A 23,584-nucleotide genomic window follows, 5' to 3' on the forward strand; every position below is an offset into this window, starting at 1 on the left:
ATCACCGCCAGTACCAAACGACTGTAGAGTGCAAGAGGAGCCAAGGCGGGACAAATCGACAGAGCAAAATGGCTGCCCTGACGATAGACCCGATGGAGCAGCCTCGGATGTACCAGCAAACCTTGCTTCAGGATGGACTGTGTGACCTGTTGGAAAATGACAAGTTCGTGGACTGTGTCCTTAAAATCAGCGACAAGGAGTTCCCGTGCCACCGCTTGGTGTTGGCTGCCAGCAGCCCCTTCTTCAAGGCTATGTTTCTGTCTGACCTGGAGGAGAGCAAGAAGCGAGAGATCGTCCTCAGAGATGTTAACCCGGACGTCATGGGCATGATTCTGCGTTACCTGTACACATCTGACATTTCTTTAACAGAACAGAATGTCCAGGATATTTTTATGGTTGCAAATATGTATCAGATCCCCTCCATCTTCTCTGTCTGTGTGTCCTACCTCCAAGAGAAGCTGGTTCTGGGGAACTGTCTGGCAATCTTCAGATTAGGGCTCCTTCTTGATTGTCCCAGGCTCACTCTGACTGCCAGAGAGTTTATCTGTGAGCGCTATCAGCTTGTTGTCAGAGACCAGGACTTCTTGCAGCTTGGTCCTAGTGAGTTGGCCCTCATCATCACCTCAGATGCCCTGAATGTTGAGCGGGAGGAGCAGGTGTTCGAATCTCTAATGGACTGGGTTGGGCACGATGAGAAAAGCCGAGTCAAAGACCTGTCTGAGCTGTTGCATTGTGTTCGCTTCAGACTCATACCTGTGGATTACTTCAAGGAGAAAGTTGAACGTCACAAGTACGTCCGCTTCAATCAAGATCTCGTGAAGGAGCTGGATCTCGTGAAGGATGCTCACAGAGGGTGTTTCCCAAAGCCAAAGAGGCTTTCCAGAGATGAGGCAAAGGGGGGAGAAGGCAATGAGGATGATGATGATGAGGAAGGATATTTGCCCGGTATACTGAATAACAACCCCCGCTTTGGCATGTTTGAGATGGACTTGATCCTCATGGTCAGTAACACCGGAACTGTAGCCTATGATCTAGTCGGAAACGAGTGCTTCATTGCATCTGAATCTACAGAAATTCCCAAGAACCACTGCAGCCTGGTTACAGAACAAAACCAGATATTTGTTGTTGGAGGACTTCTCTACAATGATGAAGATAAAGATGAACCATTCAAGTCTTATTTCCTGCAGGTAGAGAGGAAGCCCTTCAGAAATTCTGTTCTTCCAGTATCTCTATAAATAATTTTGCCTTTTTTTGTTTGTTAAAATTCCTCAAACATCTTTGTTTTTGTCTCCAGTTTGACCCAGTCAGCTCAGAATGGCTGGGGATGCCCTCGCAGCCCAACCCTCGCTGTCTGTTTGGCCTGACTGAGGCTGAAAACTCCATCTTTGTTGTTGGAGGAAAGGAACTGAAGGAGGGGGAACACGCTTTGAACTCGGTTATGATCTATGACAGACAGTAAGTTTGACATGATCGAAACGTTTAATATACTCTCATTTTTCTCAAAACTAAAGCTCTATTAGATAAGCTAGACAAATCAAAACACATTTAAAGATGTGTAATTGTTTGCCTGTAATGTAAAAAAATCAAAATCTGTCAATTCTGATTTTGATTTTTGATTTTTTGAATATCAACACATTATTTTAAACAGTTGAGCCTTGAGGTTGCTCAGAGATATCAGTATTTAAATTTTAATGCTCATAATATATTCAATGCACACAGGTCCTTCAAGTGGGGAGAGTCTGACCCGCTGCCCTATGAAGTGTATGGTCATGGAACCGTTTCACACAAAGGCCTTGTGTATGTCATAGGGGGAAAGTCTGAGAGCAAGTAAGTGACACGTATGAAAGAGTTTGACCTTTTATTATATGAAAATGGCAACGATATCGGAATCTGCGGTAATTTGTTATTACTTTTCCCAAATCAGCTGTTAACGCTATTGAATCAAATTTGAATTATAATTGATGTGTCTTCACTACAGATGTGTATCCCTCCCTCTAACATTATTCGATACGCATCTCAATACATGGTCTATGAATTGATACATAAGATACAACTGACTTTGTGGTGATACAATACAGTCAAATTATTTTAAATTAAATGGATGCAATCTAGATATTGTTTACTTGGCAGTCAAAGCAACAAATGAAAACGCCTTTAAAAGTGGAGCGTGTTCTTTTTTCTTACTATCACTTTTTATTTTAGGAAACAAAAACAAAATGTCTCTAACATAACAGCGTCAAACCAGGCATTTTGGGTCTGTTAGACGATTTGTTCTTTAAAAAAACTATTACGTAATAATTTATTCGGGTATTGTTTACAGTGCTGTGAAAAAGGGTTTCACTCGTTTAGTGCATGCAACAGACATGCGCCTTTACTGTGGTTCAGCCTTTCGTAATTGACCTAAGCTGGTAGAAGTAAGCTTGTGATTGGACGTCTTTTTGCTTACATTGCATGTACATAAAAAGGTAAAGACATTAAAAGGAAGAGAGAAACTGACAAAGGTATCGCTTTTACTTTCCGACTTATTATATACGGTACTATTTTATGAACATAACCTTGTTCATATCTGTGGTTTTCAACTGATACTGCTCTTAGTCTCACAAATAGATCCATTTTTTGATTCGTATCCTTAACTTCCCTAATCTCCACATTCAAACAATAATTTTCTAATGCAAACTTTAATATTCAATAAACATACTTTATTTCATTATATAACTCTTGGCAATCTAATACTTTATTTCTTTTATAAAATTTAAAAACGAAAGCTGCATTTTTTTAATTTTATGTCATCATAGTTGTGGGTATTTATTTAAATCGTACCTTTTTGATCTAGAAATGTCTTATTTTAACATGCATGTAAACTTTTGTCATTAATAATGGAAATGCATATTTGATTACAATTTTGTCTGTAAAAAATGATAATTATGCTCCAAATTTATCGGAATTAACTTGAAAAAAAACAAGATTTCTTCCATTTTTATTGTGATTATTTGAATGATATTCAATGTTTCACTGTGACTATGTTTTGGTCAAGTAGAAATGTAGTCATTTCTTTAATTAAAACAGCTGTTTTTTTGAAAAATATTGTTAAAAGTACAAGACGTGCATAAAAGAAAATGTGTTTTTTGGAAAAAAATGACATCCGCAAGAACGTTGCTTGCAATTGTGTTCTAGCTTTCAAGACAAGCTGGCCAATCAAAGAATTTTGCAACACATTCCTATTCAAAACTCTCAGGTGTGAACTAATTTCTATTCATCTTTTCACCTCATTGCTTTTACATTTCATTTTAACTGCAAATGTTTTGCTTTAGCTTGTTTTTTCAGTCTACCTCATCAGCATTCGTCATGTATTAAGTTGATTCAAAAGAAAATTTGATCAAGAAATCAAATTTTAAAAAATGGTGGTGCACAAGACCCGGAGAGGAAATGAATTGAAAGCCACTGTGCACAATGCAAAATAAGGGGAGCCTATGATCTAGAACCTGAGCTGTGTTTTCAGAGGGTTTTAGTTTTGAAAATAAAATGTAATTATTCCTTTTAGTAGCAATGTTTTTTTTTTCAGGAAATGCATGAGAAGAGTCTGCTGCTACAATCCGACTAAGTTTGAGTGGAAGGACCTGGCTCCTCTGAAGACGGCCCGCTCTCTGTTTGGAGTCACCGTGCACAACAACCAGATCTTTGTGGCTACAGGCGTTACAGACTCAGGCCTCACCAGCTCCGTGGAAGTCTACGACATTGCCACCAACAAGTTAGACATCTTGCTTTTATTTTATTTTTTTTCATGGCTCACTTTGATGAGGTGACGCATCCGTCCACAGGAGGGAAATGACTCATGAACCTGATGATCGTAAAGTGCTGGTGAGGGTATCATGATGTTACCGTGTGTTTACTTCTCTCCAGGTGGTCTGAGTTCACAGAGTTTCCTCAGGAACGCAGCTCCCTCAATCTGATCTCAATAGGGGGCTCCATGTATGCCATAGGGGGCTTTGCCAGGGTGCCCACAGAAACCAGTGAGGTACCCATCCCAAAAGAGATGACAGACATCTGGAGGTGAGACCTCAACATGTATAATAGCATCGCTGTGATACACTCATCCAAGCATTTCATTAATCTTTTGTTCGGTGGTTAGATGGAAACAATCAGGGCTTCAACTCATTGTTCTTGATGTCTATGTTTAAAAAATATATTTTTTTATTTAAAAAAATGACCATATCAGCTCATAGTTCTTTTCAATGTCAAGTCATGAAATAGAAATGCTCTGCATTTATTATATTCTTTCAGCTTGCAATAATTTCTTAGACATGACTTTTGAACATTTATGATGCCTGAATTATTACTGAGATTTTAAGATTTTAGATTTTGAATTGTGATATTATTTCCATAAAAAATGAAAGATTCTACTTAAATAATAGTAATCTTCTCAAACAAAGACATTCTTAAAAAAACAAAACGCCCTGTGGAAAAAGCGCAACAATTGAACACAATTAATTTGATTTCAACAGCCAGTTGTGGTAAATTGGCAAATGGTAAATCTTGTGATACATTTCCAATATCAAGTTTCCGTAACAGCTACAAACTGTGTGAAGCTTAACTTTACCATAACTTTAAATTTCAGAGTCTTACAGACTTTTTTTAAACTATTAACTTGTGAAATATTAGTTTTAATTAATGTAGGAATCTTACAGCAATGAATCCAGGGGATCTGGTTTACACCCTTACACAGGCATATCCAATTACATGTCACCTATTACCATATTTACTTTACATTTAGTCATTCTGCAGAAACCTTTATCCAAAGCGAGTGAGCCAGATAACAGGTGACTTCCATTAGTTTTTTGCTACTTTGTATGGTTAAACCCAAAAATATGTACCACGTGGATGTGTGGTACATATTTTTCAGATAAATAAAAAGGATTAAAAAAATGAGCATGCTCTTAAATGTAATCTTTTATGTCACTCTATGTTTTGTTTGGTTGAAATTAGGTTTTGTGCATGTTTCTTGCAGATATGATGAGTCGGACAAGAGTTGGAATGGGATCTTACGGGAGATATGCCACGCAGAGGGAGCCACCATTCTCCCTGTGCGACTAAACACACTCCGTCTCACAAAGTTATAACCAAGCATTGTTGCTGGTGTCATAAAGGTTATAAAGGAACATTAGTAGTCAGGAGAATTACAGTTTAACTTTGAAAAATGCAGCTGTCGGGTTGCAGGACTGTTTCATGTTACCAGCAGGGGGAGACAATCTCAAGTTGAGAGTCATCTTTTTACTGGTATTTAATATAAACCTGAAATCCTGATTTGTACATTTTCTGGAATAGTTTTTCCAAAAATTTTCTATAGAGCAAAGTTATAATTACTGAGAAATAAAGTTCATAATAAATATAAATGAATGAGCAGAAAATATGCTGGAGCCTCATCCACAGTGCAAATAAATTTCTTCATTTGATCAATAACAAGTTTACATCGTTTTTGTTTTTTTTACACATTGTACAACATTTGTATGACATGTTTCCTTACAAACAAACGGGTTACAAGTCGGACACAACTTTAGGACAACAACATTTAAATTCCACAAGTGAGAAACACAGTTTAAAGTGTAAACATTCAAGATGACACCTAAGCATCACCACAAAACACAACACAAACCCATCCATATTTACAGCTGACATACTGTAGTATTTCTGTACGGTATTTGTTTTGAGGTACCTTTACTTTTTCCGCTTTATAAAAGCTGGGACCACAGACACAAGCCCAGAAAGAAAATAAAGAGAAACACCAAGTTTTAGATAAATATTTGGATCAAATATTGAGCCACCTTGCTTTTTAGTCCATTTTTACATCTAAGAGTCTGACTAAAATGTCATTAAAGTTCTGCTCTACAACATTAGTTGTCGTTACATTTCAAAGTATGGAAAAATCCCATTCGAACAATATATCAGAAGGGTTTTTAACCTATCACAACAGGTAGATGATTGTCTCATTTTAACAAATTTCCCTTTTTGCCACCAATGTCCCTCCCTATTAAATTTGATTTATACAACTTGTTATTTAAAAAAGATTATTTTTTAACTGATTGTTTTTTATCATTTAAATCTATGTACACATGTGAGATATAAAAAAAATTTTAAAGCCACATTTTTTATTAAAGGCCATTGCTTGTAACAGTTTTTTTTAGATATGAGCAGTTATAGTTTCTATAACACAACTTTGACCATTTTTAAATTCGACCCTTTTATCTAATCATTTTAAAAGGATAATAAAAATAAAAATATAAGATCAAACATACTGTAACTGTACAGAAAAAGCCATGCACCTTACCTTTATTGGCATACGTATTCACAGTTATTTACAGTTCTGTCCAGCGTGGACTAATGAAATGCATCTGATATGAGAGCGCTCTCATAAAAACTTAAAACTCTCTGTGATCTGAGCTAAATATAAATACAAAAAACTAACCCTGCTTTTTTTTCTGGAATGTTATCTGGCAGTATTTCAGCAGAGTTGATGCTCGGTATAAAACTGTCACAGCCTGGACTGGATGTCCATTGGTCCATTATATTGTATACACTTTTCCGAGATAACTCTTTTAAACAGCCTGTTTCTACCTTCAGTCTCTAAAAAAAATGGGATCAATCAGTGAAGTGGTTGGAGTGTTTTATAGATCTTGCATTTATCTACTATCACACCCTGACAAATCCTTGAGGCCTGCACTGCAAATGTGCTGCTACTATGACACAGTGATTTTTCTTCATCATCCTCTGAGTCTGCAACTTCAGATAGTTTATAAAGAATTTGATTTTTTGTTTTAGGATTTGTTAAAGATGAGATTATGGAAAAGGTCAAATGTCTCCACCGAGGCTTCAGATCAGGAAATCCCTCAATACCTGTCAGTATAGGCAAGGATATAAACAGCAGTCACAATCTGTCCCATTATGAGAGTGAAACATTAACTAAGGGTGTACTCAAACTAGTCATACTTATTTGCCTGTACCTACTCCCTGCTGATCTGCACTCACAGAGGAATCCAGGTCTTAAGCTATGTTCGATATTCAAGAATGGGCTAAACCCACAATCTTGAAAGTTCATTTAACTTATGGTGTTCACATTGGATAGGCAGGGAGGGGCTTCTTCTTGTTTTCTAATGTTTACTAGCACTTGTCTGCCACCTGCAGTTGGAAAAGCCTTGGAGCAAATCCCAGCTCTATTCTGATATATGAAAGACTTGGTGTCATATAATTCCAGATGGACACAAAGCAGAAATATTCATTTCTCCTCCGTGCTCAATTGTCAAACAGTTGGCACTTGTGTGGATCTATGCGTCACTACCAAATCCAAGTCCCTGATTGGTCAAAGTTCAACCTGGTTTAACTTTGAATATGCGTTCCATGCCTACGTGTTTTGTACTCCGAGCCCCAAAATGGTCTTAAAAAAATGTACATGACTACGTGTGAACATGAGAGTTTTGAATGTGGAAACCTGAAATGTGCGCTTACATTGATTTTTGCGTGAAAGCGGTTGCTTGAACATGCGTTGCGGAGAGCGGTGTGAACGTAGCTTAAGAGTGGATCACTCTTCCACAACTTTTTCACACTAGGTGGCAGTTTGTATGTTTTGTTTGGTTTTGTTGTTTTGCCAGTACTTGAAAACAAACAGGTAATTGATCAAAATCACAACGACCGCAACAGCTGGACACATCTGTCTTCAGAGGTAAACCTTCACAGCTGTAGAAAAGATTGGCTAGTATGAGGATACCTGGAGATTTCTTACTGAAAAAGACATGCAAGTCATACACTTAGTACATGGTAAGAGAAGATATGAAACCAACTTTCCAGGATTTTCAGATAACAGAGAGGTGCTCCTGATATATAGACGCCCGTCGAGTTGTCGGGCTGCATTTGGTCAACATGGTAATTTGGGTACTGGAGTTGTTGCCATTGCTGCCCATTGAGGGTTGCTGGTACTTAGCATCGGTCCCCAGAAACCTCTGCAGCATCCACCTGCGCCACTTACGCTTAATCTCCGATTGCACCTGCAGAAGAGGTGGGCAAACAGGATGAGGAGAGGTGCAAGGGAGGCGCGTGACGCACAGGAGGAGGGTGGGCGGAAGGAGATTTAACAACATAAAAGGAAGGCAAACATATTTAAGGGCTTTTGTTTGAATTTGCTCACCTCTCCATTTAGAAAGCAGTACAGGATGGCCACCACGAAACCCTGTTGAAAAGACGAGATAAAAGAAGAAATGTTGCTCGAAAGAGAGCCGCACAGCTGGGAAAACACTTAAAATATTTTAGAATGAATAATGATGGTAAGATTATGACCAACTTTAGGCTCAGACAGGAGGTTCATCATGTAAATGGCTGGGACTTGTTCCCAGGAGATTTCATTCCGAGCCAAAAAGGTTATAAATTAAAAACACTTTCCACTGCGATTACCATCACACCACTCTGCTTTCAGCTCTTTTATTCAACTTCAGATGAGGAAAATTATACAAAGACACTAGAAAATTTACCACTGACATGCAAACAGAATATAAATTTATGCACTGAACTTTGAAATTCCTTTGATAATGTGAGAATCTGAAAAGCTAAAAAGAAATAGGTTACCTGAAATGAGCCAAGGACAAGGTCGAACACCATTCTCACTTGCACGTGCATATTTTCAGGAATATAGGCAAATAATATGTAATTTATCCCAAAGAGAGGAATCAGCAAAAGCGTGGATTTGGCCAGTCTCCTGGAAAAACAAAAACCAAAATGATAACATAGGTTTGTTGCATTCAGCAAAAAAATAGGTAAGAACCTATTTGCTTTAGATGCAAGAGAAACCAAACATGAATATAATTCAATCACACTCTGTTGACAAGACATGACTGAAACTTTTGCTGCAAATTATCAAAGTTTGTCACACACAAAAAAAAACAACCTACGAATATTGATTAGATTCCCTCCTTCCAATGTCAGGACAATTCATTTTCTGGAGCAATATCCGGATTATACAAATGAAAAGCAAGAAGTTTACCTGCAGTGAAAGATTAGTACAGGTTAACGCTGATTTATGCAGATTTGCATTACAAATGTGCTACATAAGATGCAAATTGTGACTCACAAGGATAGAGAGTGAGATAGGAATTCGGATGATCCACCAAAGATTGTCGTCAATTGTTTCCCAACATCTGAAACAGTAAAAACAGGAAAATAATTCACTTGCAGAAGTTTTAATGTATTTTCAGCTACATGTATTGCTAAATATTCCAGCCATAGGATGACCTAGCTTCTGTTTCTTCCAGATATACATTCTGACGCACTAATGTAAAAAAAAAAAAAAACCTGACTGTGGGATATCAAGCAGGCCACAGGGGGGCAGTCTCAGCAAACTCTGGTGAAATTCAGAAGTGTGTCTGTCATGCTGTCCGGCAGGAAAAACACCAAGACTTCTTTGAATTGTTGTTATTCTTTCCTCTATATTAAATCTTTGAACAATCCCCCTAGACAGGGGTGTAACACCATCCTTCAGCCGTCCTATGGGGCCTATCACCTGCACATCTGTAAGTACCCAGTGGCTCCACTTCACTAATGCCTAGACTGCGGCATAAGGGTACTGTCTGACAAGCAACACCATACGTCATAAGTTTGTGTAACTTCCATAATCCTCACAAATACTTCACGATACACTTACCACGCACACGGCAATAGTACATTCCATTTTCATGCCATCTCTTACAGTGATTGCCACAATGGAACTGCAAGACACACCTACACTACCTTTAAGATCAGGCCACATCTGTCTACGACCCTTCATGAGCCCGGACAACCCAAAAACGTCCCAAAAGACTATCTCTCCTTCATGTTGACATGCCTGAGGTTTTTATAGAGTCCGTTTTTTTAAGGAGTTTTTCCTTACAGTGAAGGAGGGACTACAGGCAGGGATACCCAGTTTGGCTTAGTCTGTTTGGTTTAGCAATTACCTATTGTATTTTATGACTGATTTCATGCTCTCATACAATTACCAGTATGAAGACCGTTGAGACAACTGTGTTTTAATATTGGGCTATATAAACAAAATTGATTTGAATTTAATTGAAAAAAACCTCCAGCACCCATACGGGTCAACCCCCATACGGCTGCACATGACTAGGGCATTAGCTGGCCTGGAATCTACCTTAAGGAAAAAGCTGTGCATAATGTCAGTGAAAAGAAAAAAGGCCAACATATAGTAGTACCATGTGCAATAGAAATGGGGCACAGGTGTGATTAGTTTTAGTGCTGCAGTAACTTAACTTTTAGGGCAAAGATAAACACACGAAGCTTCTTGGATGTGAAAAGCACTTTCATCTGATGCTGCAGAACAATCAGAATTTGCTGAAATCTTTCCAACAAGGAACCATTTGAAGTGGTGTACAGAGCAGTACCCGTTTTGTGCAAAACCAATTTTGAAAAAGGTTAAAGTAAAGTCAGCTCTCACCCGGGATGATCCAGATAAGCCTTTGTAATCACCCATGCACAAATAAAGATTGTTGGAACCCCTGCAAGCAAGAAGCATAAACAGAATTTGCTGTTGAGCATTAAAATGATCAAAATGTCTTAGATATAATTAATTTGTTGAACTTTAAGCAATCAGTAAGATACTCAGCAGGACGTATACAGGAGGTATACAGAACTAATCTTTTGAATGACTTTATAGCTGAAGCAACGCTTTTTAAAATTTGATCCAAAAATGTAAAAGTACTCATTCATGTTCCACAACAAAATCCCCAACTTTCTTTTTGTACTGATGGTAGAGTTCTGTTCCTTCATTTATGGGAAATAAAAAAAATAAGCCTAAAATAATTGTTGAACATGTATTTTTTTTATTCATCTTTCAAACTGAATATGAAAAACGAGATGAAAAAAGCTAAGTCTTGTTCTGCCTTGTTTTTTTTTTTTTTGCTTAGATGAAAACCTACTGCCAATTCATCCATAGCATTTTAGATTGTACAAAGACATGCTTTATTTCTCAGTTCAGTCATATAAGCTGCTTCTCTATTAACACCTTGGAAGACTTAATTATTAAAAAGAGCTTATCTGAGCTTATTCATATAGAAAGACATGGATTTTTTAAAGCAGCTGCATATTTGCAGCCTAATTCAAGGTCAAGGAGTTTATGTATCCTTTGTGTTGTCCAGATGAGTAAACAATGTGTCTGGATCGCGAATAACTGGCTGCCACTTCAGATTCATGGACTGCTTATAAGAATGATCTGGGTGTGATCATGCATACACTTACCCCAGCCAATCACTATGTACCACCAGAAGTACTTCCTCTCGGAGAAGAAGGAGACGGCCAGCAGAGCATGCAGATAGAGGCCCTCAACAAGCAGCCAGAAGTAACTTGCCATGACCCCATAGTGGAAGATGACCACCACAGCTTTACAGCCCACCTATGTTAGGCACAATGATTTAAAAGGAGTGGTTCAAAGGACAAAGCAAGTAAAAAGGATGCTAGCATTGGTTACTTATTGATCTATTGATTCATGTTTTAGTTTGAACCTGCGTCAGTCAAGAAGAATCGTTGTATTTGTATTGGCTTTTACTTTGGTCAATTTGTTCATAGACAAATAAAATCCATAGATAAATAAAAATCGTTTTTTAATTATAAATATTTTAAAAGAAAAATGTTCTGGATTCAGTTGAAGAGAAATGAAAATACTGAGGACTTAATCACTTAAAGTCTCACTCCGATTATCTTTTGATCTATTGTAAAAGCAATCCTAATGGTGCTTTAACTATGATTAATTGCCATTTTTTAGGACATAGTTTCTGAAGGGTGGCAGTTGTTCATTAGAAATTCACCTGTAAGTTGGCAGACTTATTTAGTTGGTGCAGAGTAAGCCTGCCAATACTTCTCACCATCCATTTGTTTACACTCTGTCCTGCTAGCTTATTGCCCCTCACAACCCCAACTTAACATTACCGGTGCAACAAATGGGGTAAGCAATTTTTGAACTATCAAGTCGTTTTGAGTCAGGTGCCAGGAGAGTTGAAGAAGGATTTATAGACTTTGTTGTCTGCAGTTCAGGTTTAATGTTGAGCAAATAGGAACACAACATCTCACAACATCCTGCTACACAAGTGAGTGGGAAAACATTGTCAGGACCTGCGGAGACTTGGCAAACATTGCTACGCCCAGAGTGCTAACACCACGAGAAGTCAATGTCTAGGTGAGTGATTGCTTCAGGTACGGTCTGACAGTAACAGCTGAACATGGATATTTTCGTGTAAGTGTGAGGACAAAGTACTCACCGACCCCTGGCAGTTGTCGGTCTCTCCCACGTCGTACAGAACCACATCTTTGATGAAAACTGTCACAGCTTTGAGGATAAGAGACACAAACAGATGCATGTGGATGTAGTTCCTTGTGCAGTGCAGCTTCCTGGACAAAAAAATGGATTTTCTGAATCCACAAAGGAAAAGAAATGCTGATGGTTGAAGATGTTTAGACTTTGATCACCAACAAAGTAAAGATAATACTTTGCAATTAGTAAATGCATGATTCATCAACAATTTAAGTGTAAATTAACACAAGACATCACATGTCTTCCCGTTTTAAAAGATTACAGTATAAAAGCATGGCATCATCTGCAAAAATCTTTTGTAAACTTAGAATATTCATAAATTTATTATTTTTATTAAAAATAATTTTGATTTTTGGCTTATTTATTTGTAAAAAAAAAACAATTGTTCCTTCAACAAAAATGTAAACTTTGATTGACTTTACTGTAAGAAGAGCTGTAATATAATATACAATTATAAATCTTTTTTATTATAATTTGTAAAAGACAATTAGGAATTAGCTGAAAAAAGTACATTTATTATGTAATTTTATGAATAGAAACAGGGAAATGGGTTCTTAAATAACCATGTATAACTAACTATTTTAAAGCGTTGACAGAAATTACTATTTTTTTTTTAATTAAGATGTTTTTAAACCCTTTGATAAAATCCAAAGAAAATAATGTAATAAGAGATTTAGATACTTTGGGGGATTTGGTAAGTTCTTGCTGACAACAATCTAAGTTTAAGACATGAGAATAGAACTTTGTTTACCAACTGTCTCAAATTTGATCCATACATTTTTAACATGGGTAACTTTATTAAAAATAATTATCAGCAAATTTTGGATTCCTTCAATACAGCATTTAATCATTTAAAATAAAGAATTACTACAGAGGAGTTATTCTCAGCATAAAGTGGAAAAACTTAGCAAAACCTTTCCTGCCAAATGTGTTTTTGAGATTTAGTGGAGGCAGCTATTTTGAAATGAGTAGGGAAAGCCGTTCTAATCAGAATCAGAAATACTTTATTGATCCCACACGTGGGAAATTTGTGACTTCTACTGCCCCTAGTGGAATGATGATGCACAACAGCGCAGAAAACATGAACTAAGCTGTAGTTTTTTTGGACGGTTTGGATCGTGGTAATGAGATGGGGCCTCAGAAATTTGTGTATCAAATATGATACTGGGTTAATTCACAAGAATCTCAAAGCAGACACACAACAGTAATAATAGTATTTCTTGCTAAATGTGATTCTTGTGTGATTCTTAATGTCAGAGCCAAAAATAGAGGACATCTGTATAATAAAATATTTTTATTACTAAAATGGGTCTAGATTTTTTTGTTCTTTTTCTATTTTAAGGGGGCTTTTTGTGATATTTCAGGCAAAAGTAAACAAGCCTAAGACTTCTTCAGATAAAGTCACTAATGTAAATTATCTTCTGTAAATGTTTTCAAAAAGTTGTCTTTCTGGTGAGATGGGGGATGAACTGTTTCAGCCCATCAGGAAAGCTTCCTCTGCTGGTCTGGTAAAACAACACACGACATTGACCGGCTGCCTGAAAGCTGGATCTGAAGCTGGATGTAAACAGCTAACGCTGCTCCCTTCCTGTGTTTCTGCTGCGGGGTGCAAGCCAATGGGATTCCCAGAGGAGTAAACAGAAGCCTCGCTGTTTAGCCCATACCATACAAACACACGAGCAGAGAGGGATGGTTATTTGGCCAAGTGTTTGAATCCGTTGAACACGGGGGAACAAAATCATCTGACTATCTTTATAGCTGTCGTCATCCAGATAATGCCCCCCAAAAGATTTTACACTTTTTTGTGTCAAAAACACAATAAAACCTCAATTAAATACAGCAAAGTCTGTAGCGGTCACACGAAAAGGCTTTTATTTCTGTGAATATTGAAATTGGTGTTTGCAAAAAATATCAAGGAGACTTTTTATCATTTTTCTTACCGGAAAAGACACAATATAGAGATGGCGATCATCAGAGAAATGAGTGACACACTGTGACCAACAGTGTAGCCCACTTTAATGGCACTGTAGAATTTCCCCTGGAACAAAATGTTAGGTTACACTAAATAGAAAACAGCATGTTGAACTCACAGCAGCAGATAAAGGGCATACTGACTGAGTTTTCCTCCACGGTGTTGTTAGGGTTGTAACCACATTCCCTCACGTAGTCCACTCGGATGGGGGTTAAGCCATTCGCAGTGCAGGTCTTTGACACATTTCCTAACAGGAAAATAGACACGAGTGACTTCATTTGAAATTTTAAAAACAGCATCAAGTAAAAAGTTCCAATGTTTCCTCTGAGGAGTTTGTACATGCTCTGAAGTGACACAAAGTCTCACAGACAACAGGAGACACGCATGCAAACAGAGATGTTTTTTGGTTGGATCCACTTGAAGGAACAGAGGTGAAGCTCTTAAGTGCATGAGGCTCATGTCTGAAAGGGAAGAGAGGTAAATGTTTTGATTGTATTTGCAAATGTGAGACGTGTGGTTATGGATGAGTGCCAACCAGGCTATGGAGGGCTGTTCAGTTAAGCAGTATGAAATGCAGATAAATAAGGAATTAAAGGGTTATCCCAACTGGATTTCAGTTGAGAGCAGAAGTAGAGACACAAAGCTGAGCATAACAGAGCACACATCAGAGGACCCATTTATGATTAAAAAAAATCAGTTTGAAGCTGGCATTTGACCTAAAAATGCTTCACAGATTAGGGATTGTTTCACTTGGCCAGGAGACCGCTGAATAAAAATCAGTTGGTATTTGTCCTGTCTGTGTTTTTAAAATCAAACAAATGCATAGTTTTTGTGAAATACTACTGTTCTAGAGTGCGTTAAACTAAAGGTTAAAAAAGAATCTGGCTTTAGTTAGTAACAGATCTTGCTTCTTTGTTTACCCAGAAAAAGCAGAAAAATCCATTCAAGTCTTGAATGCCTCTAAATGACAACAAAACCCATTTAATTGTTAATTATTTATTTTTCTTTAAATTAAATGCAACCATTGTTATATTATCTATCAGTGTGATAGTTCAGCTATTGCAGAGTTATTAAAAGTCTTTGAGCAAATTATATCTTGCTTGTAAATTGATTAGTTAGAATTTATTTTACTTCTTTTGTTTGTTTGTTTTTGGCTACATACTTTATGGTAATTATTTTTATTTCAATTTGTTGTGTTTTGTTTTTGTTCAATGCACTGCAAAGAAGATGAAGTTCCAGCAGGACAGCTGCAATGCATATTGTTTCAAACGTTGCTAGATTAGTTTGGGAAATCATTTTGTTACATGCTAACAATATTCTTCATATTTTTTCCCCTTTGTTTTGTTTTTTCAGTTTTTTATTTGTTGTTTTGTGGGTCTTTGGCTTTAAAGAAAAATACAAATGCTTTGATAAAATAATACATTAGATGTGTTTTATTTTGAATGGAACTTGTATGTGCTGCTACCTACAGTAGGATACATTTTTTTTAAGTTATATGCATAAAAAATATAACACTGTTATGATTCAGTTAGTGTAAATATTTACACATATTTATTTATTTACCAATATTTAATGAATAAAAAGCTTAATGGCAACAAAAATAAAAAGTGTAATGCGGCTCTCGTTGGCTCCTTTAGTGTCAAAGCATGCAGACCTCTGTTCAGTTTCTGTTAAACAGCCCTATTTAGTTCCTGGTGTTAGTTCATTTTGGTTTTAGGCTTTATTGACATCATAAACCAAGCTTCCTGATAATCATATACCATTAGTTAAAATGTATTCCATAAAAGATAAAAGTTCATTTTTTTGTATCACATCAATGCATTTTATCTTTTTATGCATTCATGCAAGAGTGTAATAATCTGGGATTTTTCTTTAGCTTCATTATGTCTGTCATTTTTTTTCTGACACATTTTCCTTCCCTTTTTTGAAATGTAAAAAAGCAAGCAGCTTTGTTGAAGAGTGGTGAATGCAGAGACTCAAGGCTGCTGTAGAAATCTAAATGTTGGGCATTCCTCGCGATGCCCAACAGCTTCGCTCAGCAGTCTCTTTCAAATCAAGATGGAGTTGGGAAATGACCAACAACCCAATCTTAGAATGTATTTGCCATCTGAATTTGGCCAACTCACAAATACCTGAGCGGCGTATTGCCGAGACGAATGCGGCTCGGCTTCTTCAAACACTGTGACAAGACACAAAGGCGATGATAAGCCTGTGCTGGTTTAGTCCATGCCACTACTGGATTAGGCTTGTTTGAGGGATTGCCAGAAGAATGCTTTCATCCTTCCCCAAAATAATGGCTGCAATGATTCTGAGAATGGTGGGTAACAACACAAGAGGGTCCAAACTGATTCCTCGCCCCCGCAATCGATTTAAATTCCAGCTGTTTTATTTAAAACATTTTTACTCAAATCCCTTATTCTTTTTGATTGCGACTTCATAGAAGCATCAGCATCTGTTTCAGTGAAAGCAATGGAAAGAGAGATTGACTGCCTTCAACCTGCTGCTGCAGGTGAAGAGTTCAGCGCACTATCTCAACTAAATTTACAGCCCAGCCCCCGTAGCCCTGTGGCGCCATGTTTCGTAATGCTTGAATTTTTTTGCGTGAGTCTTCTAAAATGAACGGATTGGGATGTGTCGATAACTTAGCTGTTTCACAATGGTCTCAGATATTGTGAAGCAGAGTTTTAATATGTCCAAGTTACCAGTGCTCCTCTCTAAACGGTTGACTTTCTGAAGACCGCTTTTCAAAAGATCATAGACATGAAACAGTCAGCTTCTTTAGCAAACAAATCTTAGTTTCTAAAGAGCTCATATTTGAGTCACATGGTTCCCATCCAGCTGCAACAGTAATTTACAATGCAGCAACTCCCAGACTGTACATCATCCCTTAATTAAGTCCCTCTTACTTGACCTGTCAACAACCCGAAAACCTATGTTAAACAAGAGACCCTCACTGACCTGATTTACTACAGAACTGATATCTGTGCTACAAAGGTCATCCATAACTACTTCTCTATCCCTGTTCTCCATCCTGCCTCACACACTAGGCTCCTGTTGATGCTGTGAGTGCGTGACATGTCGGGGAAGCATACCTCTCCTTCCCTTGAGTGCCTTACTTTTTATTTTAGCTACTACCTCCCAAGTGAGTTGCAGCACAGCTTCCCACAGAAACATGCCTTTCTACCCAAAGCCTTCACATGCTCGTGATCAATCTTTAGTTCAACCTTTCTCTCCTGTCTTGAAAAACGGGATGGATTGCATCAGTATGAGGCCTTTTGCCATGTCTGCAGCCCACAGGTTAAGTACATAAGCAGAGCAAATATTCATAACGGACATTTGCGACTAAAAGTCTGACAAAAACAAAGTAAAACCTTCACATAAAAGCCATTACTTTCCTTGATAAGTTTGTAGTATTATTACTTGACTGAAAAAAAGTTTTACAACACCAGGAAAATAAAAAACAATGTATTCTTTCATAATTTGAAAGCCTTTAAACAAGGACAATAATTCATCAAATTATAATAAAATTAGAAAAATCTTAAGCAAATTTAAAGCATTGTATACAAAAAACTAGATCTAATCATGAATAAAACACCTTTTTTTTTTAATATCAATCTACAACTTTAAGGACTTCTTTCCCCTTTTCTTTCAGTTTCTAAAGGTTTCTGCATGAGTTTGTGTTTTAGGACAACTTAAAGACATCCCAAAAGTGCTCACTTAAAGTATCACCTTCAGTAGATGAAGTAATATGAATGAACTCTTGAATTAAAAAATTGTACACTAAGGCATGGTTTAGAAAATCAAAAAAGACAGAATGAGAAGAGAATATAGGAAAAAAACTAAACATACAACTTGAGTTAATGAATAATTCAGGACTCTATGTGAGGCTTTTTGCAGAATGTGGATAGTCTGTTATAAGAAGACACTTCCTCAGTACAATTCTTCAGTTTATATAGAACTCTGAATATTAGTATAAATCGATTTCATTACACGGTGGACCTGAAGGGTCCTTTAAAAAAGGCATTAAAGTATTTTAATATAAAAAAAAATATTGTAATGTAAAAGCAATTAAGATCAAGATGTAAAAAAGTAAATTATCTTTCAGTTTTATTCTGAATACGTGACATAAATTAACTGAATTAACATTCATTTTTAATTATTTATCAAATATGTCAAAAATCCAAAACAAGTAAAATGTTGCATACATTAAATTAGCTATGTCTGTATATTTACTTGATGTAATACAAATTATCAATGAATTTTTAATGCATAAAATAATTGTTATGTGTCAGAGATTACATACACAAACAAATGGAGATAGGCTTTTTTTTGCTACTTTTGAAATGTTTTAAGTGTTTTAGTTTAAAATGTAAGCTTACCTTACAGTCTACCCTATGTATTTACTTTTTTTATTTAAATGTTGGGATAGTTTGGGCTCAATCTGGGGAAACCCAATGGAGTACAGCTGTGTGACGCCACAGATTGGCTTATATTGCAGGGGTCTGAAGTCAGACGACTTGTGATGACAAACTGTACACCAGACAGAAATGTAGGACAGCTGGACAACAAAGCTTTTGTTCAGCAGAGGATTTAAATTATCACCTGTCAATTAAAATCAAAAACTTTCAAATAAAATTGCGACTGTTTCCTAAAATTCTCTCGGAATTTAGGTTGAAGCAAAATCAAAACCGTTTTTGGTTTACAGAAGACTCTCAATGTGTTTGTTTGCTTTGCCTCATAAAGTTGAGTCGTTTGACACTGCAGTAAAAAGGAACTGTCATTCACCTGGTAAACAGACCAGCTACTTTTGTTTGTAAAATTGCTTTTAACAGGAAGTGAAAGTGTCGCCGCTTTGTATAAAATTGGCCCAAACAATAAAGAAAAATCCAATAACATTTTGAAATGCTAATGTATTGTTTAACTGATTACTTTTTTTTTTTAAAAAGACACCCCTTTAGGAAGAATATTTATAACTGCAGTTTTAACGCCATACAAAGGCATGGATTTTGACTGAACCATTACAGCACCTTAATAATCTTTCCTCTTTCACTCCAATTGTCCTGTTACATGACCCAGTGTCCCTCCTTATAAAGGGATGGTAGATTTAGTACCTGCTAGATAACGACGACTGCTGCTCCAAAATCGGCCCCCGATTACCCCTTGACCCCTACATTTCACATCTTTTGTACTAAAGAATGTGCTGATCTGTTGTAGTTGCTTGGGATTTTTTTTAGCTTTTGAGAGACACTTTAGTTGAACCCCTCCTAAGAAGACAGAATGATCTGAATGAGAGTTTGAAGACTGCCTTCAAACTTTACAAGAACGGAAATATGAATAGTTTTATAGGTCACGCTTATTTATACACATTTGTGAGGATGTGCTGTCCCATGTTGTCTGTAAGGGCAATCCTCCATTTTTTCAAACGTAAATCATTTAGTCTGGTTTGATTAACAGCATCTATCTCACAGAGGTTAGGTAAACAATAACAGAAATCCCCTAAATCCTGGTTTCCTGTTTAGAAATCAAATGAATGTGAATTTTCCATCTATGAAAAATAATGCAACTTGCTGTAAAAAGAGTTTGTATTGTGTTCTGACTTACAGAGACACAAGTATTCTCACTTTTGCAAACATCAGCGTGCATGGAGGAAAGGTCCTGCTCTTGCCTTTTGGGTGTGAGCATTATTCATGCATCCGGCATGCAGTGTTGAGGTTTCCTTCACCTGAATAGAGACTCATAGGGAAGTGCAGCAGCACACCCCGGACCTAAGAGAAATTTTAGTTCCATTCATTTGATCTGCAGATTTCAAAGCTGTGGATAAATATACTGCATGTCTGAGGTAATCATTAAAAAAAAAGTTTTGTAAGGTTTTAAAGAATTTTTTAAAAACCCTGCAGCTTTGAGGTGCAACTTTTCAATTAATCTACGTCTGCGTCAACTTCTGTAACACTTCTCAAGGCTGTCGTTTGAAACGGATGTTTCTTCGCCTGCTAAATACAAACAATTTCTAATTATTCTGAAGTAGCTTTGTGTTGTAATTAATGACAAACACCCAGGAAACTAAAAGGAGAACTGTCTAAAGAGCTGCAGTGTGGAGGTCCCTGAAAATCCAACAGTAAACTCCCAGCACTGTAGTTCCTCTTCTACATAATTAGCTGCACTTCCCTGTGAGGCTTTCAAAGATTAAAACTAGTCAAATAAACAGCAGGCCTCTTTGATGGATGTATGATGCTTTTATGAAGACGTGTTTTGTTGTTATGCAATGCTTTTTTTGTGTGATTCTTTTCTCTTATATTGAGCATTATTACACAAGCAGAGACACCAAATATACCTGGTGTGTGTATAACGTGTGAGTGTATGCATGTGTTCCACCTGCAGCATGCTACTGGCTCCGCCTCTCGCACCTTTTTTGAGGTTTCCCAACTAATAACAACAGTTCTAGGATGGTTATGAGTGCTGAATACACCTAGCTCCAATTTTTGAACTATGAATGTTGCGTCCAGCCTGCTCTCTCTGTATTGGCTTTGTAAATATAGCTTGTGTGATGATGAGTAGCATCCACAGTCTTACTTTTCTGGTCATTAAAAACCTGAGCTTTATTGTAATTTGTCCCAATTTTATATTTCACACCTTTTCTTGCTGTGGATTGGGGGCCTAAAATCCTAGAACAATGACTACAGAGGAATAATTAAAACGAGCAGCTTGTTCCTTTCCTGTTAATTCCAAATACATAAACACAGATTTAAAAGATGGACAGAAGGATGTGCATGTTAATAAGTAGTGTGATTATTTACAGGCAGCTGATTGTGCTGAATGACAATGACTATTTGTCAGATACAGGTTTGAAAGATACACACATTGAAAAGCATTAAGCTGTCCCGCCTGAAGCGTCTTCATTCTGATGAAGCTGAAGGCCAAATTCTTGGTTGTCAGATAGAGTTCAACTATAAGAATCAGTGTATTTAGTTTTGTTTTACATTTTTTTATAGTTATGGTCCTGCTTAGTTGGTCTTTGTGGTTAGTTGCTGTGGTTAAAGTTTCCGATTTTCTATCAAAGCTTCTTGTGTTTATATCATTTTGATCTCCCTACTGTACAGCAGTCCTTGGATTTTGAATCTTAAAGACCCACTCTGGTGAATATTGTGTTTTTGGTGTTTTTATGTGGCATTTTATTTATTTATTGAAAATAAATTGAGAATCGGGAGCAGATGAAAAAATGCCATGTAAAAAATATGAATAAAATATAAATAAAGAATATTATGTCATTTCTAAGTATTTCTTTATTCATATTCTTGTGAACCAGGACTAGACAAAAAATTGCTGTGAGAAAAAGCATGTAGGTGTGACATAGAGCTTACAACAGCAGGCCACAAGCTCCCTGCTCTGCTTTATTCCAATGCATCCACTGGCAGACAACTAGATTCATGTCCATCTTTATTTTCCTCTGACATTGGTCGCTGTTTTTCTTGAATTGCCAATGTTAGGTCAAGGGTGTGAGGGCATGTAAGGCAGCGGGAGAGAGCATGAACGTATAAACTTTAACGTAATTCTACTCATTTGGGGGGATTTAGAGCCACATTTAGATTCCTTTGAGCATTTGTGTAGGAGTAAGGCTGTGTCTATACTCCAACAGATAAAGGTGTAGACTTCACATGTTAAGGGGGAAAAATTCTGCCTGGTCTTTGTAGTTCTGTTTTTCAGTCAAAAAACATGATTTAATGATGTTACGGTTGGTAAGGGTGAGCAGCGTAAAGCTGTCACACCAATGCAGATAAAAGCAGTGGTTAGGCACTAAAGATAGACACGGCATCTATTCTGCCACACTGCAAGGACTGAATTAGATCTTTAAATAGAATTGTTGATGCTTTTTTTATTTCCTACCTCGCATTAAACTTAAGGTACGATTGAATTAGGAGATAATTGTCGCATTGTTGTTCCACACTTCTCCATGAATACATTTTGTTACCTTCATATTTTCCCTTTTTTTTGCAAAGTTTCAAATCCTGAGGGAAACTCCCAACTCTTGCAAGGAAGTAAGTGACCTACTTTATTAACCTGCTGCTATGCGAAGATATTTGTTAGTGGTAAAAACCCAACGGGAAAAAGAAAAACAAGAAAATAAGGGCGCAGCAGATGCTGAAAATACTCATTTGAAGTAGTTATTCTATGAGTTAGGGACTGCTGAATATTTAACAACAAATATTGCTTAGAGGAAAAATAAAAGCAGATATGTAGGTGTGCTAAAGGATTATATTTATCATGTCTTAATTGGGTTTTAATTTGTAAAAAAATAAATAAAAAAATCGGAATTAATCTCCTGTGCCAATAAAATGATACAATGACGTCAGGTCAGCTTTTCTGGAGATTTAGTGAAAAATAAAAACACATTTATGGTGATTTTCTAACGTTTGAGTATCAAACACAAAAATAGAAAAGAATCACAAACAGCTAAGAGAGCTAAAGGCATGAGAAACTTCCTTTGGCTTTTCTGTTGCAGATATATTTGTAGGAACCACATCTGTACTAAATAAACAACTACAAACCCAGCTGCAGACACACAGTAAACACAGAATTAAGCAAGGCAAGCTAGTAAATCGGATTATCAACGTCTCCAACAGATGTTAGTCCGCTCGGTTTAAACCACTCAGAAAGATGACGCAAATTAATGTTTCTTCTTTTTAACCCTAATGTTTTGGATTTTCTGTCTTCTCAAGTTTATTTTAGGTTTAATTTTTTATTGCAATGTTACTGTCACAATGTAACCTCATTGCCCTGGCTTGCAGAATTTGGCCAACACATAGCAGGGCTACAATGTATCTGCTAGTATTCAACAGATTCATGCAGCTCTATAGGACTGTTAAATGTTTATATTATAATTTTTGCACATTGAATGTGTTCAGTGTGTGGACTTCAATAATATCTAGGGTTTGCAGCCAAAATATTCAGCTGGATTGAAATGCAAGAAGCACAAAGAGGATTTCTTGAGTGCCTCCTTGCATGCTCAAGGTGGGAAAATGCGCATTAACAGCTGGAAAGGAATCCCCACCATCTGTTGATAAAATGGCCTGTTTTCTGTAAAGGTTCATCAATAAATCTGTGGGAGATTGAAACTGGGTGATCCACAGCATTTAAAACCAGGTCAAAGACATTTACGAATGCCCGTCTGTGGAAAAGCATCGGATAAAAAAGGTTGTCAAAACTCAGTGATGTTATTTTAAACTTTGTTTATCTAATATGTTCTCGAACTCCAGCTAGTTCAAAAAAGTGACAGAGATTTT

The 23,584-nt window shown here is 36.9% G+C and overlaps 2 protein-coding genes across 2 annotated transcripts in view; one reads left to right on the plus strand and one right to left on the minus strand.

Annotated features, from left to right (window-relative positions):
• Positions 1 to 5,457, plus strand: LOC101164434 (kelch-like protein 40a). The gene is made up of 6 exons (XM_004079033.4): positions 1 to 1,187; positions 1,295 to 1,455; positions 1,720 to 1,827; positions 3,563 to 3,748; positions 3,901 to 4,050; positions 5,006 to 5,457. The coding sequence occupies exons 1-6, from the start codon at positions 69 to 71 to the stop codon at positions 5,115 to 5,117; spliced, it is 1,836 nt and encodes a 611-aa protein (XP_004079081.2). The 5' UTR covers positions 1 to 68; the 3' UTR covers positions 5,118 to 5,457.
• The window catches only part of LOC101161752 (vasoactive intestinal polypeptide receptor-like), a 25,338-nt gene continuing 7,176 nt past the window's right edge, over positions 5,423 to 23,584 (minus strand). Inside the window, exons 4-13 of the mRNA XM_004079106.4 lie at positions 14,450 to 14,553; positions 14,275 to 14,372; positions 12,282 to 12,411; positions 11,266 to 11,419; positions 10,466 to 10,526; positions 9,110 to 9,176; positions 8,931 to 9,022; positions 8,608 to 8,737; positions 8,174 to 8,215; positions 5,423 to 8,033 (exon numbers count right to left, since the gene is read on the minus strand). Coding sequence (XP_004079154.1) covers positions 7,842 to 8,033; positions 8,174 to 8,215; positions 8,608 to 8,737; positions 8,931 to 9,022; positions 9,110 to 9,176; positions 10,466 to 10,526; positions 11,266 to 11,419; positions 12,282 to 12,411; positions 14,275 to 14,372; positions 14,450 to 14,553 — 1,070 coding nt within the window. The 3' untranslated portion in view covers positions 5,423 to 7,841. The remainder of the gene's footprint in view (positions 8,034 to 8,173; positions 8,216 to 8,607; positions 8,738 to 8,930; positions 9,023 to 9,109; positions 9,177 to 10,465; positions 10,527 to 11,265; positions 11,420 to 12,281; positions 12,412 to 14,274; positions 14,373 to 14,449; positions 14,554 to 23,584) is intronic.

Source organism: Oryzias latipes, chromosome 17 (genome assembly GCF_002234675.1).
Source record: "Oryzias latipes chromosome 17, ASM223467v1".
NCBI classification, from domain to species: Eukaryota; Metazoa; Chordata; class Actinopteri; order Beloniformes; family Adrianichthyidae; genus Oryzias; species Oryzias latipes.